Source organism: Oncorhynchus clarkii, chromosome 10 (genome assembly GCF_045791955.1).
Source record: "Oncorhynchus clarkii lewisi isolate Uvic-CL-2024 chromosome 10, UVic_Ocla_1.0, whole genome shotgun sequence".
Lineage (NCBI taxonomy): Eukaryota > Metazoa > Chordata > Actinopteri > Salmoniformes > Salmonidae > Oncorhynchus > Oncorhynchus clarkii.
The window spans coordinates 69,280,095-69,292,173 of NC_092156.1; the positions used below are offsets into that span (position 1 = coordinate 69,280,095).

At 45.7% G+C, this 12,079-nt stretch overlaps 1 protein-coding gene across 1 annotated transcript in view; it reads right to left on the reverse strand.

Annotated features, from left to right (window-relative positions):
• Window positions 1–209: 209 nt before the first annotated feature.
• Window positions 210–12,079, reverse strand: part of LOC139419720 (zeta-sarcoglycan-like) — a 288,649-nt gene continuing 276,779 nt past the window's right edge. Inside the window, exon 8 of the mRNA XM_071169707.1 lies at window positions 210–2,041. Coding sequence (XP_071025808.1) covers window positions 1,838–2,041 — 204 coding nt within the window. The 3' untranslated portion in view covers window positions 210–1,837. The remainder of the gene's footprint in view (window positions 2,042–12,079) is intronic.

Below are 12,079 nucleotides of genomic sequence, written 5' to 3' on the forward strand. Positions count from 1 at the left end.
AAAATAAAACATTTTTGCAGTTGAATACTTTCCATGGTGATGCTACCCCAGGGCAGTGAAGGGGACATTGCCCTACGTAATGTGCCATATTTTGGACGGGACGTTAAACGGGTGTCCTGGCTCTCTGTGGTCATTAAAGATCCCATGTCACTTATCATAGAGTAGGGGTGTTAACCCTGGTGTCCTGGCTAAATTCCCAATCTGTCCCTCATACCATCATGGCCACCTAAACATCCCCAGCTTCCAATTGGCTCATTCATCCTCCCTCCTCTCCCCTGTAACTATTCTCCACGTCGTTGCTGTGAATGAGAATGTGTTGTGTCAACTTACCTGGTAAAATAAGTGATAGTGATGAGTGATTCAGCTCTGACAGACAAAGGAGAATCACTGCACTTTGTGGTAATATTACTTTATATGTTACATTAGACCATGATTTCAGAGCAGGGAAATTGGCCACAACCTCAAAATGTAGAACATACACATGACCATAGCACTTCAAATTAAAAAGTAGAAAGTCAACCCTGGAGCATTCCCAGATTCAGGATGTGTTTATAAAACAATATAGTTTTATTTTTCATTTTATTGGTATTGTTATATACATGGCATAATTTTGTGCTTTTTTTTTTAATCAAGAAAACATCAGAGGAAAAAAGAAGAACTGTACTTGAAGTCTGTATGTAGATTTGGACAAGGCTTTAAGCCGAAGACAGTTAGTTTTCCAGTGAGTTAACGATGGTCCATTGGAGATGATGAAACGTTGGAGGTGATGTGCTTTACCAACAATAGCAAAGGCACCTGTGTATCGCTTTCTTAGAAAAACAAATCAGTCCACGCAAATCTCTCGGTTCAAGTTCGGCCCGGCGGCGGCGCAACACTCATTCCCCGTCTGAGAACGATAGAAAAATAGAAAAAAAGGAGAAAACAAATTGTCACTTCATATCGTTTTTTTGTTCCATCAACATTTTGGAAGAAGTGGCTTTTTCCCCAAGCCTCATTTTTCAAGGGATTCCTGATTTTCTTCTTTGTTTGGGAGGACTGTGAGAGAGAGATGACGAAGGGAGGAGAAAGAGAGCAGGAGAGAGAACGACAGAGAGGGTAAGAGAGAGAGATAACAACTGACAGAGAGGGTAAGAGAGAGAGATAACAACTGACAGAGAGGGTAAGAGAGAGAGATAACAACTGACAGAGAGGGTAAGAGAGAGAGATAACAACTGACAGAGAGGGTAAGAGAGAGAGATAACAACTGACAGAGAGATAACAACTGACAGAGAGGGTAAGAGAGAGAGATAACAACTGACAGAGAGGAAGAGGAAAAGTAATACAAAGCAAGAAGGAAGAAGAGAACAAATAAAGAGAGAGTGAACACCACAGAGAAAGAGAGAGTGAACACCACAGAGAAAGAGAGAGATGAGAAAGAGAGAGTGAACACCACAGAGAAAGAGAGAGATGAGAAAGAGAGAGTGAACACCACAGAGAAAGAGAGAGATGAGAAAGAGAGAGTGAACACCACAGAGAAAGAGAGAGATGAGAAAGAGAGAGATGAGAAAGAGAGAGTGAACACCACAGAGAAAGAGAGAGATGAGAAAGAGAGAGATGAGAAAGAGAGAGTGAACACCACAGAGAAAGAAAGAAGAAAGAGAGAGATGAGAAAGAGAGAGTGAACACCACAGAGAAAGAAAGAAAATGAAGAATGTCTGTCAAAGAAAGTAAATCTATCGATGGATGGGGAACAGTATGGATGGGGATCAGGGTCTGTTGGGGTCCTGGTATCCTGGACTGGGATCCTAATGAGGGGAAGGCCTTTCTGGTGTTCAGCGGTCCGCTGGCCCCCCCCCTCTCAGCTCCACAGACACACGTTGCTGGTCGTCTGGCAGGTGGAGCCCTTCTCAGCCGGGGACAGGTAGAGCTTGCCGCTTGGGCACACGCACAGCTCGTACACAGTCTGTTTGGGGTACGTGGTGCCCGGCGCCCCGTGCAGCGGGTCTGCCGCTGTCCCGTGAGGAATGTTCCCCAGCCGAATTGTGTTAGAATCTAAAAAGATCTGGAGAGTGAGAGAAAAAGAAAGGACAATAAGATATAAGATATAAAACAGAAGGAAGTGAAGACAGACAGACAGACAGACAGACAGACAGACAGACAGACAGACAGACAGACAGACAGACAGACAGACAGACAGACTATAGCAAAGTCATTCTGGTCACTTAATGGTTCCTCACTCCTGCACTATCTAGCTCTCCATGTCGTGACACTCGTATAATACAGTCTCTCTAAATTGGCCGCCAGAGGACAGACACTTCCTGTCCAGTTAAACCATAGAAACAGAATGGAATTACCATGGAAATGATCACAATACCAGGCAGCCATTGCGAGAGTACCCATGAGATTACCAGTCAAATTGCCAGGGTTAGAGGTTCCAAGCCCTTTCTATGGATTCCATTTCTGAGTTCAACACCCTTACGCGACCATGGCCTCTCCATCTGTCAAGAGAAAACACCTGTGCAGAAGCACCAGCAGCAGTCAGTCAGTAGCATCTCCTCTCCCCGAGTAATGAGCACCATACACTCCATTAGAAGAGCCTTCACTAGGAGTGTGTATCGTTTATGAAGTGTCATACACACCACTAACGACGCAATGGAGGGGCGAGAGTGAGAAGGAGAGAGAGAAATCTGAAGAGAGAGAGGGGGAGAGAGAGAGAGAGAGGGGAAGAAAGAGGGATAGGGAGAGATTTGTATTTCAAAAGCTGAGTGCTCCTGGTATTGTGATTGAAACAGGCAGCGATCAACTTAGAACTCATTAGATCCCCTCTTATTTATGGACGGATATTTACTCATTTATCCATTTCTTTATTTATATCTGTATTTATCTAAGTATAAAGTAACAAGAGCACTCCTTGACAGCCTTAAGTAGCTCGCTACCAGGTAATCTTTCCCGGCATTTACCCACCATCATTCATGTTCCCTATTTTCATGATGAAGGAGAAAAGAGAAATATACTAAATGGAGAGAGTGACATTGCAGAGAGAGAGAGAGAGAAATAAAGAGAGAGAGGGAAAGTGTAGGAACCAGGAAAGAGAGCGCCGGTATTCAGATATAAGCCGGCGGTGGCGAACCAATTAGTGTAAGTAATGGTGTCTCCGTGAGCTGACAGGGCATATCTCCACCAGCGTAAACACAAACAAAAGCCCAGACACACTCCTCCCTCCAGCATGATGATGGATCAGAGACGGCAGCCGCCGCCATGTTTATCTTCTTTCCTTTGATTACCTGGAGCACCACTAATAGTGCATAGTCCACAGGTCTGGCCTGGTCTGCCATGGCCGTTAGCTAACTCCACAGGTCTGGCCTGGTCTGCCATGGCCGTTAGCTAACTCCACAGGTCTGGCCTGGTCTGCCCTGGCCGTTAGCTAACACCACAGGTCTGGCCTGGTCTGCCATGGCTGTTAGCTATCTTCACAGGTCTGGCCTGGTCTGCCATGGCCGTTAGCTAACTCCACAGGTCTGGCCTGGTCTGCCATGGCCGTTAGCTAACTCCACAGGTCTGGCCTGGTCTGCCATGGCCGTTAGCTAACTCCACAGGTCTGGCCTGATCTGCTCGCTAGCTAGCTAACTCCACAGGTCTGGCCTGGTCTGCCCTGGCCGTTAGCTAACTCCACAGGTCTGGCCTGATCTGCTCGCTAGCTAGCTAACTCCACAGGTCTGGCCTGATCTGCTCGCTAGCTAGCTAACTCCACAGGTCTGGCCTGGTCTGCTCGCTAGCTAGCTAGCTAACTACACAGGTCTGGCCTGGTCTGCCCTGGCCGCTAGCTGACTTCACAGGATTTAAGCCACCATGTTAGGCACAGCGTTACAGGGGTCTGGCAGGTAGCAGTATTTTACAGACAAGATGCTAAATAGCTGATAATGTACCTTAGGGGCGTGTTTCTCAAACCAGCCCTCCAGTCCTTCGACACTGGCACGTCCGATTCAACTCGTCCCGTCAACTAATAATCAAGCTCTTCATTAGCTGAATCAGGCGTGCTCGTGTTGAAATACATCCAATGTGTGAAATGACGGGTGGTCCCTGAGGGTTGTGTCGAAAAACACCAGACCACAAAGCAACATGGAATAGGCCCCTGTGTTTTGCACAATCATGTGACATTGCAAGATGTAATCCTGCATTTTAAGGCTTAACCAGAAATGAGAATTTGACCAAAAATGAAAGCGATGGTGCTGGACCATATGACAGAAAAAGACAAATCCAATCCAGGCACGTTACATGCCTGTGCATTACACAGGGCCCTAGGTTGAGCAGTGGTGATCTACCGTAGAGTAATATCAACTTTCAAGAGTTGTGTACATATCAAACTATAGTTCTCCACCCCTCTCATTGGGCACCACCCGCTGTCGCACATATTTGTTTTAACCCTGCACTAACACGCTATTCACAACCAGTCAACTAATGGCCAAGTCCTTGATTATCAAATCAAATTGTATTTGTGACATGCACCGAATACAACAGGTGTAGTAGACCTTACAGTGAAATGCTTACTTACAAGCCCTTAACCAACATAAGTGTTAAGTAAACAATAATAATAAATAATAAAGAGCAGCAGTAAAATAACAGTAGCGAGGCTATATACAGGGGGTACAGAGTCAATGTGTAGGCTATATACAGGGGGTACAGAGTCAATGTGGAGGCTATATACAGGGGGTACTGGTACAGAGTCAATGTGGAGGCTATATACAGGGGGTACTGGTATAGAGTCAATGTGTAGGCTATATACAGGGGGTATAGAGTCAATGTGGAGGCTATATACAGGGGGTACAGAGTCAATGTGGAGGATATACAGGGGGTATAGAGTCAATGTGGAGGCTATATACAGGGGGTACAGAGTCAATGTGGAGGCTATATACAGGGGGTACAGAGTCAATGTGGAGGCTATATACAGGGGGTACAGAGTCAATGTGGAGGCTATATACAGGGGGTACAGAGTCAATGTGGAGGCTATATACAGGGGGTACAGAGTCAATGTGGAGGCTATATACAGGGGGTACAGAGTCAATGTGGAGGATATACAGGGGGTATAGAGTCAATGTGGAGGCTATATACAGGGGGTAGAGAGTCAATGTGGAGGCTATATACAGGGGGTATAGAGTCAATGTGTAGGCTATATACAGGGGGTACAGAGTCAATGTGGAGGCTATATACAGGGGGTACAGAGTCAATGTGTAGGCTATATACAGGGGGTACATGTGTAGGTCAATGTGGAGGTACACGGGGTACAGAGTCAATGTGTAGGCTATATACAGGGGGTACAGAGTCAATGTGGAGGCTATATACAGGGGGTACAGAGTCAATGTGTAGGCTATATACAGGGGGTACAGAGTCAATGTGGAGGCTATATACAGGGGGTACAGAGTCAATGTGTAGGCTATATACAGGGGGTATACAGAGTCAATGTGGAGGCTCTATATACAGGGGGTACAGAGTCAATGTGTAGGTACAGGGGGTATAGAGTCAATGTGGAGGTGGAGAGCTATATATACAGGGGGTACAGAGTCAATGTGTAGGCTATATACAGGGGGTACAGAGTCAATGTGGAGGCTATATACAGGGGGTACAGAGTCAATGTGTAGGGATACAGGGGGTACAGAGTCAATGTGGAGGCTATATACAGGGGGTACAGAGTCAATGTGTAGGCTATATACAGGGGGTACAGAGTCAATGTGTAGGCTATATACAGGGGGTACAGAGTCAATGTGTAGGCTATATACAGGGGGTACAGAGTCAATGTGTAGGCTATATACAGGGGGTACAGAGTCAATGTGTAGGCTATATACAGGGGGTACAGAGTCAATGTGGAGGCTATATACAGGGGGTACAGAGTCAATGTGTAGGCTATATACAGGGGGTACAGAGTCAATGTGGAGGCTATATACAGGGGGTACAGAGTCAATGTGTAGGCTATATACAGGGGGTACAGAGTCAATGTGGAGGCTATATACAGGGGGAGGCAATGTGGAGGCTATATACAGGGGGTACAGAGTCAATGTGGAGGCTATATACAGGGGGTACAGAGTCAATGTGGAGGCTATATACAGGGGGTACAGAGTCAATGTGGAGGCTATATACAGGGGGTATAGAGTCAATGTGGAGGCTATATACAGGGGGTACAGAGTCAATGTGTAGGCTATATACAGGGGGTATAGAGTCAATGTGGAGGCTATATACAGGTGTAGGGGGTCAATGTGGAGGCTATATACAGGGGGTACAGAGTCAATGTACAGAGTCAATGTGGAGGCTATATACAGGGGGTACAGAGTCAATGTGTAGGCTATATACAGGGGGTACAGAGTCAATGTGTAGGCTATATACAGGGGGTACAGAGTCAATGTGGAGGCTATATACACGGGGTACAGAGTCAATGTGTAGGCTATATACAGGGGGTATAGAGTCAATGTGGAGGCTATATACAGGGGGTACAGAGTCAATGTGGAGGCTATATACAGGGGTACAGAGTCAATGTGTAGGCTATATACAGGGGGTACAGAGTCAATGTGGAGGCTATATACAGGGGGTATAGAGTCAATGTGGAGGCTATATACAGGGGGTACAGAGTCAATGTGGAGGCTATATACAGGGGGTACAGAGTCAATGTGTAGGCTATATACAGGGGGTACAGAGTCAATGTGTAGGCTATATACAGGGGGTACAGAGTCAATGTGGAGGCTATATACACGGGGTACAGAGTCAATGTGTAGGCTATATACAGGGGGTACAGAGTCAATGTGGAGGCTATATACAGGGGGTACAGAGTCAATGTGTAGGCTATATACAGGGGGTACAGAGTCAATGTGGAGGCTATATACAGGGGGTACAGAGTCAATGTGTAGGCTATATACAGGGGGTATAGAGTCAATGTGGAGGCTCTATATAGGGGGTACAGAGTCAATGTGGAGGCTATATACAGGGGGTACAGAGTCAATGTGTAGGCTATATACAGGGGGTACAGAGTCAATGTGGAGGCTATATACAGGGGGTACAGAGTCAATGTGTAGGCTAGATACAGGGGGTACAGAGTCAATGTGGAGGCTATATACAGGGGGTACAGAGTCAATGTGTAGGCTATATACAGGGGGTACAGAGTCAATGTGTAGGCTATATACAGGGGGTACAGAGTCAATGTGTAGGCTATATACAGGGGGTACAGAGTCAATGTGTAGGCTATATACAGGGGGTACAGAGTCAATGTGTAGGCTATATACAGGGGGTACAGAGTCAATGTGTAGGCTATATACAGGGGGTACAGAGTCAATGTGGAGGCTATATACAGGGGGTACAGAGTCAATGTGTAGGCTATATACAGGGGGTACAGAGTCAATGTGGAGGCTATATACAGGGGGTACAGAGTCAATGTGGAGGCTATATACAGGGGGTACAGAGTCAATGTGGAGGCTATATACAGGGGGTACAGAGTCAATGTGGAGGCTATATACAGGGGGTACAATGTGGAGGCTATATACAGGGGGTACAGAATGTGGAGGCTATATACAGGGGGTATAGAGTCAATGTGGAGGCTATATACAGGGGGTACAGGCTATATACAGGGGGAGTCAGAGTCAATGTGGAGGCTATATACAGGGGGTACAGAGTCAATGTGTAGGCTATATACAGGGGGTACAGAGTCAATGTGGAGGCTATATACAGGGGGTATAGAGTCAATGTGGAGGCTATATACAGGGGGTACAGAGTCAATGTGTAGGCTATATACAGGGGGTACAGAGTCAATGTGTAGGCTATATACAGGGGGTATAGAGTCAATGTGGAGGCTATATACAGGGGGTACAGAGTCAATGTGGAGGCTATATACAATGTGGAGGCTATATACAGGGGGTACAGAGTCAATGTGGAGGCTATATACAGGGGGTATAGAGTCAATGTGGAGGCTCTATATAGGGGGTACAGAGTCAATGTGTAGGCTATATACAGGGGGTACAGAGTCAATGTGTAGGCTATATACAGGGGGTATAGAGTCAATGTGGAGGCTATATACAGGGGGTACAGAGTCAATGTGTAGGCTATATACAGGGGGTACAGAGTCAATTTGGAGGCTATATACAGGGGGTACAGGTACAGAGTCAATGTGGAGGCTATATACAGGGGGTACAGAGTCAATGTGTAGGCTATATACAGGGGGTACAGAGTCAATGTGGAGGCTATATACAGGGGGTATAGAGTCAATGTGGAGGCTATATACAGGGGGTACAGAGTCAATGTGGAGGCTATATACAGGGGGTACAGAGTCAATGTGGAGGCTATATACAGGGGGTACAGAGTCAATGTGGAGGCTATATACAGGGGGTATAGAGTCAATGTGGAGGCTATATACAGGGGGTACAGAGTCAATGTGTAGGCTATATACAGGGGGTATAGAGTCAATGTGGAGGCTATATACAGGGGGTACAGAGTCAATGTGGAGGCTATATACAGGGGGTACAGAGTCAATGTGTAGGCTATATACAGGGGGTACAGAGTCAATGTGGAGGCTATATACAGGGGGTATAGAGTCAATGTGGAGGCTATATACAGGGGGTACAGAGTCAATGTGTAGGCTATATACAGGGGGTACAGAGTCAATGTGTAGGCTATATACAGGGGGTATAGAGTCAATGTGGAGGCTATATACAGGGGGTACAGAGTCAATGTGGAGGCTATATACAGGGGGTACAGAGTCAATGTGGAGGCTATATACAGGGGGTATAGAGTCAATGTGGAGGCTCTATATAGGGGGTACAGAGTCAATGTGTAGGCTATATACAGGGGGTACAGAGTCAATGTGTAGGCTATATACAGGGGGTATAGAGTCAATGTGGAGGCTATATACAGGGGGTACAGAGTCAATGTGTAGGCTATATACAGGGGGTACAGAGTCAATTTGGAGGCTATATACAGGGGGTACAGGTACAGAGTCAATGTGGAGGCTATATACAGGGGGTACAGAGTCAATGTGTAGGCTATATACAGGGGGTACAGAGTCAATGTGGAGGCTATATACAGGGGGTACAGAGTCAATGTGGAGGCTATATACAGGGGGTACAGGTACAGAGTCAATGTGGAGGCTATATACAGGGGGTACAGGTACAGAGTCAATGTGGAGGCTATATACAGGGGGTACAGAGTCAATGTGGAGGCTATATACAGGGGGTACAGAGTCAATGTGCGGGGGTACAGATTAGTCAAGGTAATTAAGGTAATAACAGTCTATGACTTGGGTGGCTGGAATATTTTACAATTTTTAGGGCCTTCCTGGTATAGAAGTCCTAGATGACAGGAAGCTTGGCCCCGGTGATGTACGCTCTACCCTCTGTAGTGCCTTGCAGTCGGAGGCCGAGCAGTTGCCATACCAGGTAGTGATGCAACAGGTCAGGATGCCTCAGGTCTGATTATGGCTATGTACGTCTCACAGAACTTCATATAATAATAATAACAACATATGTTTATGGATTTCATAAAGGCCGATAAAAGACGGCGCCGATAGAGATGGCAGCATCGCTTCAAGTCCTTAGGAAACTACATTCCTAAAGAAAATACTGTACGTTTTACTCCATACATTTTCCTTGACACCTAAAAGTACTAGTTACATTTTGAATGCTTAGCAGGACAGGAAAATTGTCAAACTCACGCACTTGTCAAGAGAACATCCCTGGTCATCTACTGCCTCTGATCTGGAGGACTCACTAAACGCATATGTTTTGTTTGTAAATTATGTCTGAGTGTTGGAGTGTGCCCCTGGCTATCCGTAAATTATTATTATTTTTAAATGTTGCCATCTGGTTTCCTTAATATAAGGAATTTGAAATTATTTATACTTGATTTATATATGATTTATAACAACGCCTATTCAACCTCAGGAGGCTGAATAAATGTGGCTTGTCACCAAAAACCCTCACAAACCTTTACAGATGCACAATTGAGAGCATCCTGTCAGGCTTTATCACGGCTTGGTACAGCAACTGCACTGCCCTCAAAAGCAAGGCTCTCCAGAGGGTGGTGAGGTCTGCACAACGCATCACCGGGGGCAAACTACCTACCCTCCAGGACACCTACATCACCCGATGTCATAGGAAGGCCAAAAAGATCATCAAGGACAATAACCACCAGAGCCACTGCCTGTTCACCCCGCTATCATCCAGAAGGCGAGGTCAGTACAGGTGCACCAAAGCTGGGACCGAGAGACTGAAAAACAGCTACTATCTCAAGGCCATCAGATTGTTAAACAGCCATCACTAGCACTGAGAGGCGGCTGCCTACCTACAGATTTGATATCATTGACCACTTTAATAAATGGAACACACGTCACTTTAAGAATGTTTACATATCTCGCATTACTCATCTCATATGTATATACTGTATACTGTATCATATGAATCTATTCTTTATCATCTATTGCATCTTAGCCGCTCTATCACTGCTCATCCTTATATTTTATACCTTTACCAAACTCAGCAAAAAAAGAAACGTCCTCTCACTGTTCAACTGCGTTTTTTTCAGCAAACTTTTCAGCAAACTTAACATGTGTAAATATTTGTATGAACATAACAAGATTCAACAATTGAGACAAACTGAACAAGTTCCACAGACATGTGACTAACAGAAATTGAATAATGTGTCCCTGAGCAAAGGGGGGGTCAAAATCAAAAGTAACAGTCAGTATCTGGTGTGGCCCCCAGCTGCATTGAGTACTGTAGTGCATCTCCTCCTCATGGACACCTGCAAGTTCCCGTAAATTTCTGGGGGGAATGGCCCTAGTCCTCCCAGAGATCCTGGCTCGTTCCTGGCTATGGCAGAATACTGACATTCCTGTCTTGAACAAGATGATGCTGTGACACACCGCCCCAGACCATGATGGAACCTCCACCTCCAAATCGATCCCGCTCCAGAGTACAGGCCTCGGTGTAACGCTCATTCCTTCAACAATAAACGCAAATCCGACCATCACCCCTGGTGAGACAAAACCATGACTCATCAGTAAAGAGCACTTTTTGCCAGTCCTGTCTGGTCCAGCGACATTGGGTTTGTGCCCATAGGCAACATTATTGTTGTTGATGTCTGGTGAGGACCTGCCTTACAAGGCCTACAAGCCATCAGTCCAGCCTCTCTCAACCAATTGCGGACAGTCTGAGCACTGATGGAGGGATGGGCGTTCCTGGTGTAACACGGGCAGTTGTTGTTGCTATCCTGTACCTGTCCCGCAGGTGTGATGTTCGGATGTACCGATCCTGTGCAGGTGTTACACGTGGTCTGCCACTGCGAGGACGATCAGCTGTCCATCCTGTCTCCCTGTTGCACTGTCTTCGGCGTCTCACAGTATGGACATTGTCATTTATTGCCCTGACCACATCTGCAGTCTTCATGCCTCCTTGCAGCATGCCTAAGGCACGTTCACACAGATGAGCAGGGGCATTTTTCTTTTGGTGTTTTTCAGAGTCAGTATAAAGGCCTCTTTAGTGTCTTAGGTTTTCATAACTGTGACCTTAATTGCCTACCGTCTGTAAGTTGTTGTTGTCTTAACGACCATTCCACAGGTGCATGTTCATTCATTGTTTATGGTTCATTGAACAAGCATGGAAAACAGTGTTCAAACCCTTTACAATGAAGATCTGTGAAGTTATTTGGAGTTTTACGATATTATCCTTGAAAGACAGGTTCCTGACAAAGGGAATTTTCTTTTTTTGCTGGGTTTAGATTGTGTGTATTAGGTTTTGTTGTGGAATTTGTTAGATATTAGGTTTTGTTAGATGCTGCTGCACTGTCAGATCTAGAAGCATAAGCATTTCCCTACACTCGCAATAACATCTGCTAACCATGTGTATGTGACCAATAAAATTTGATTTGATATATATAGCGTTTGTGTATTAGATATTACACTCCAGGGAGATTTGATTTTAGCATATTGCTCCATGATAGGGGAAATTACTCTCTCTGCCCTTTCTACCTATGGGAGGAGAGATCACTGGCACCGGGGGGTTTCTAAACCAATCAGATTCCCCAGGCCCTCCTCTCCATAGCAACAACGACCCACAATGGAACAACAAACCTC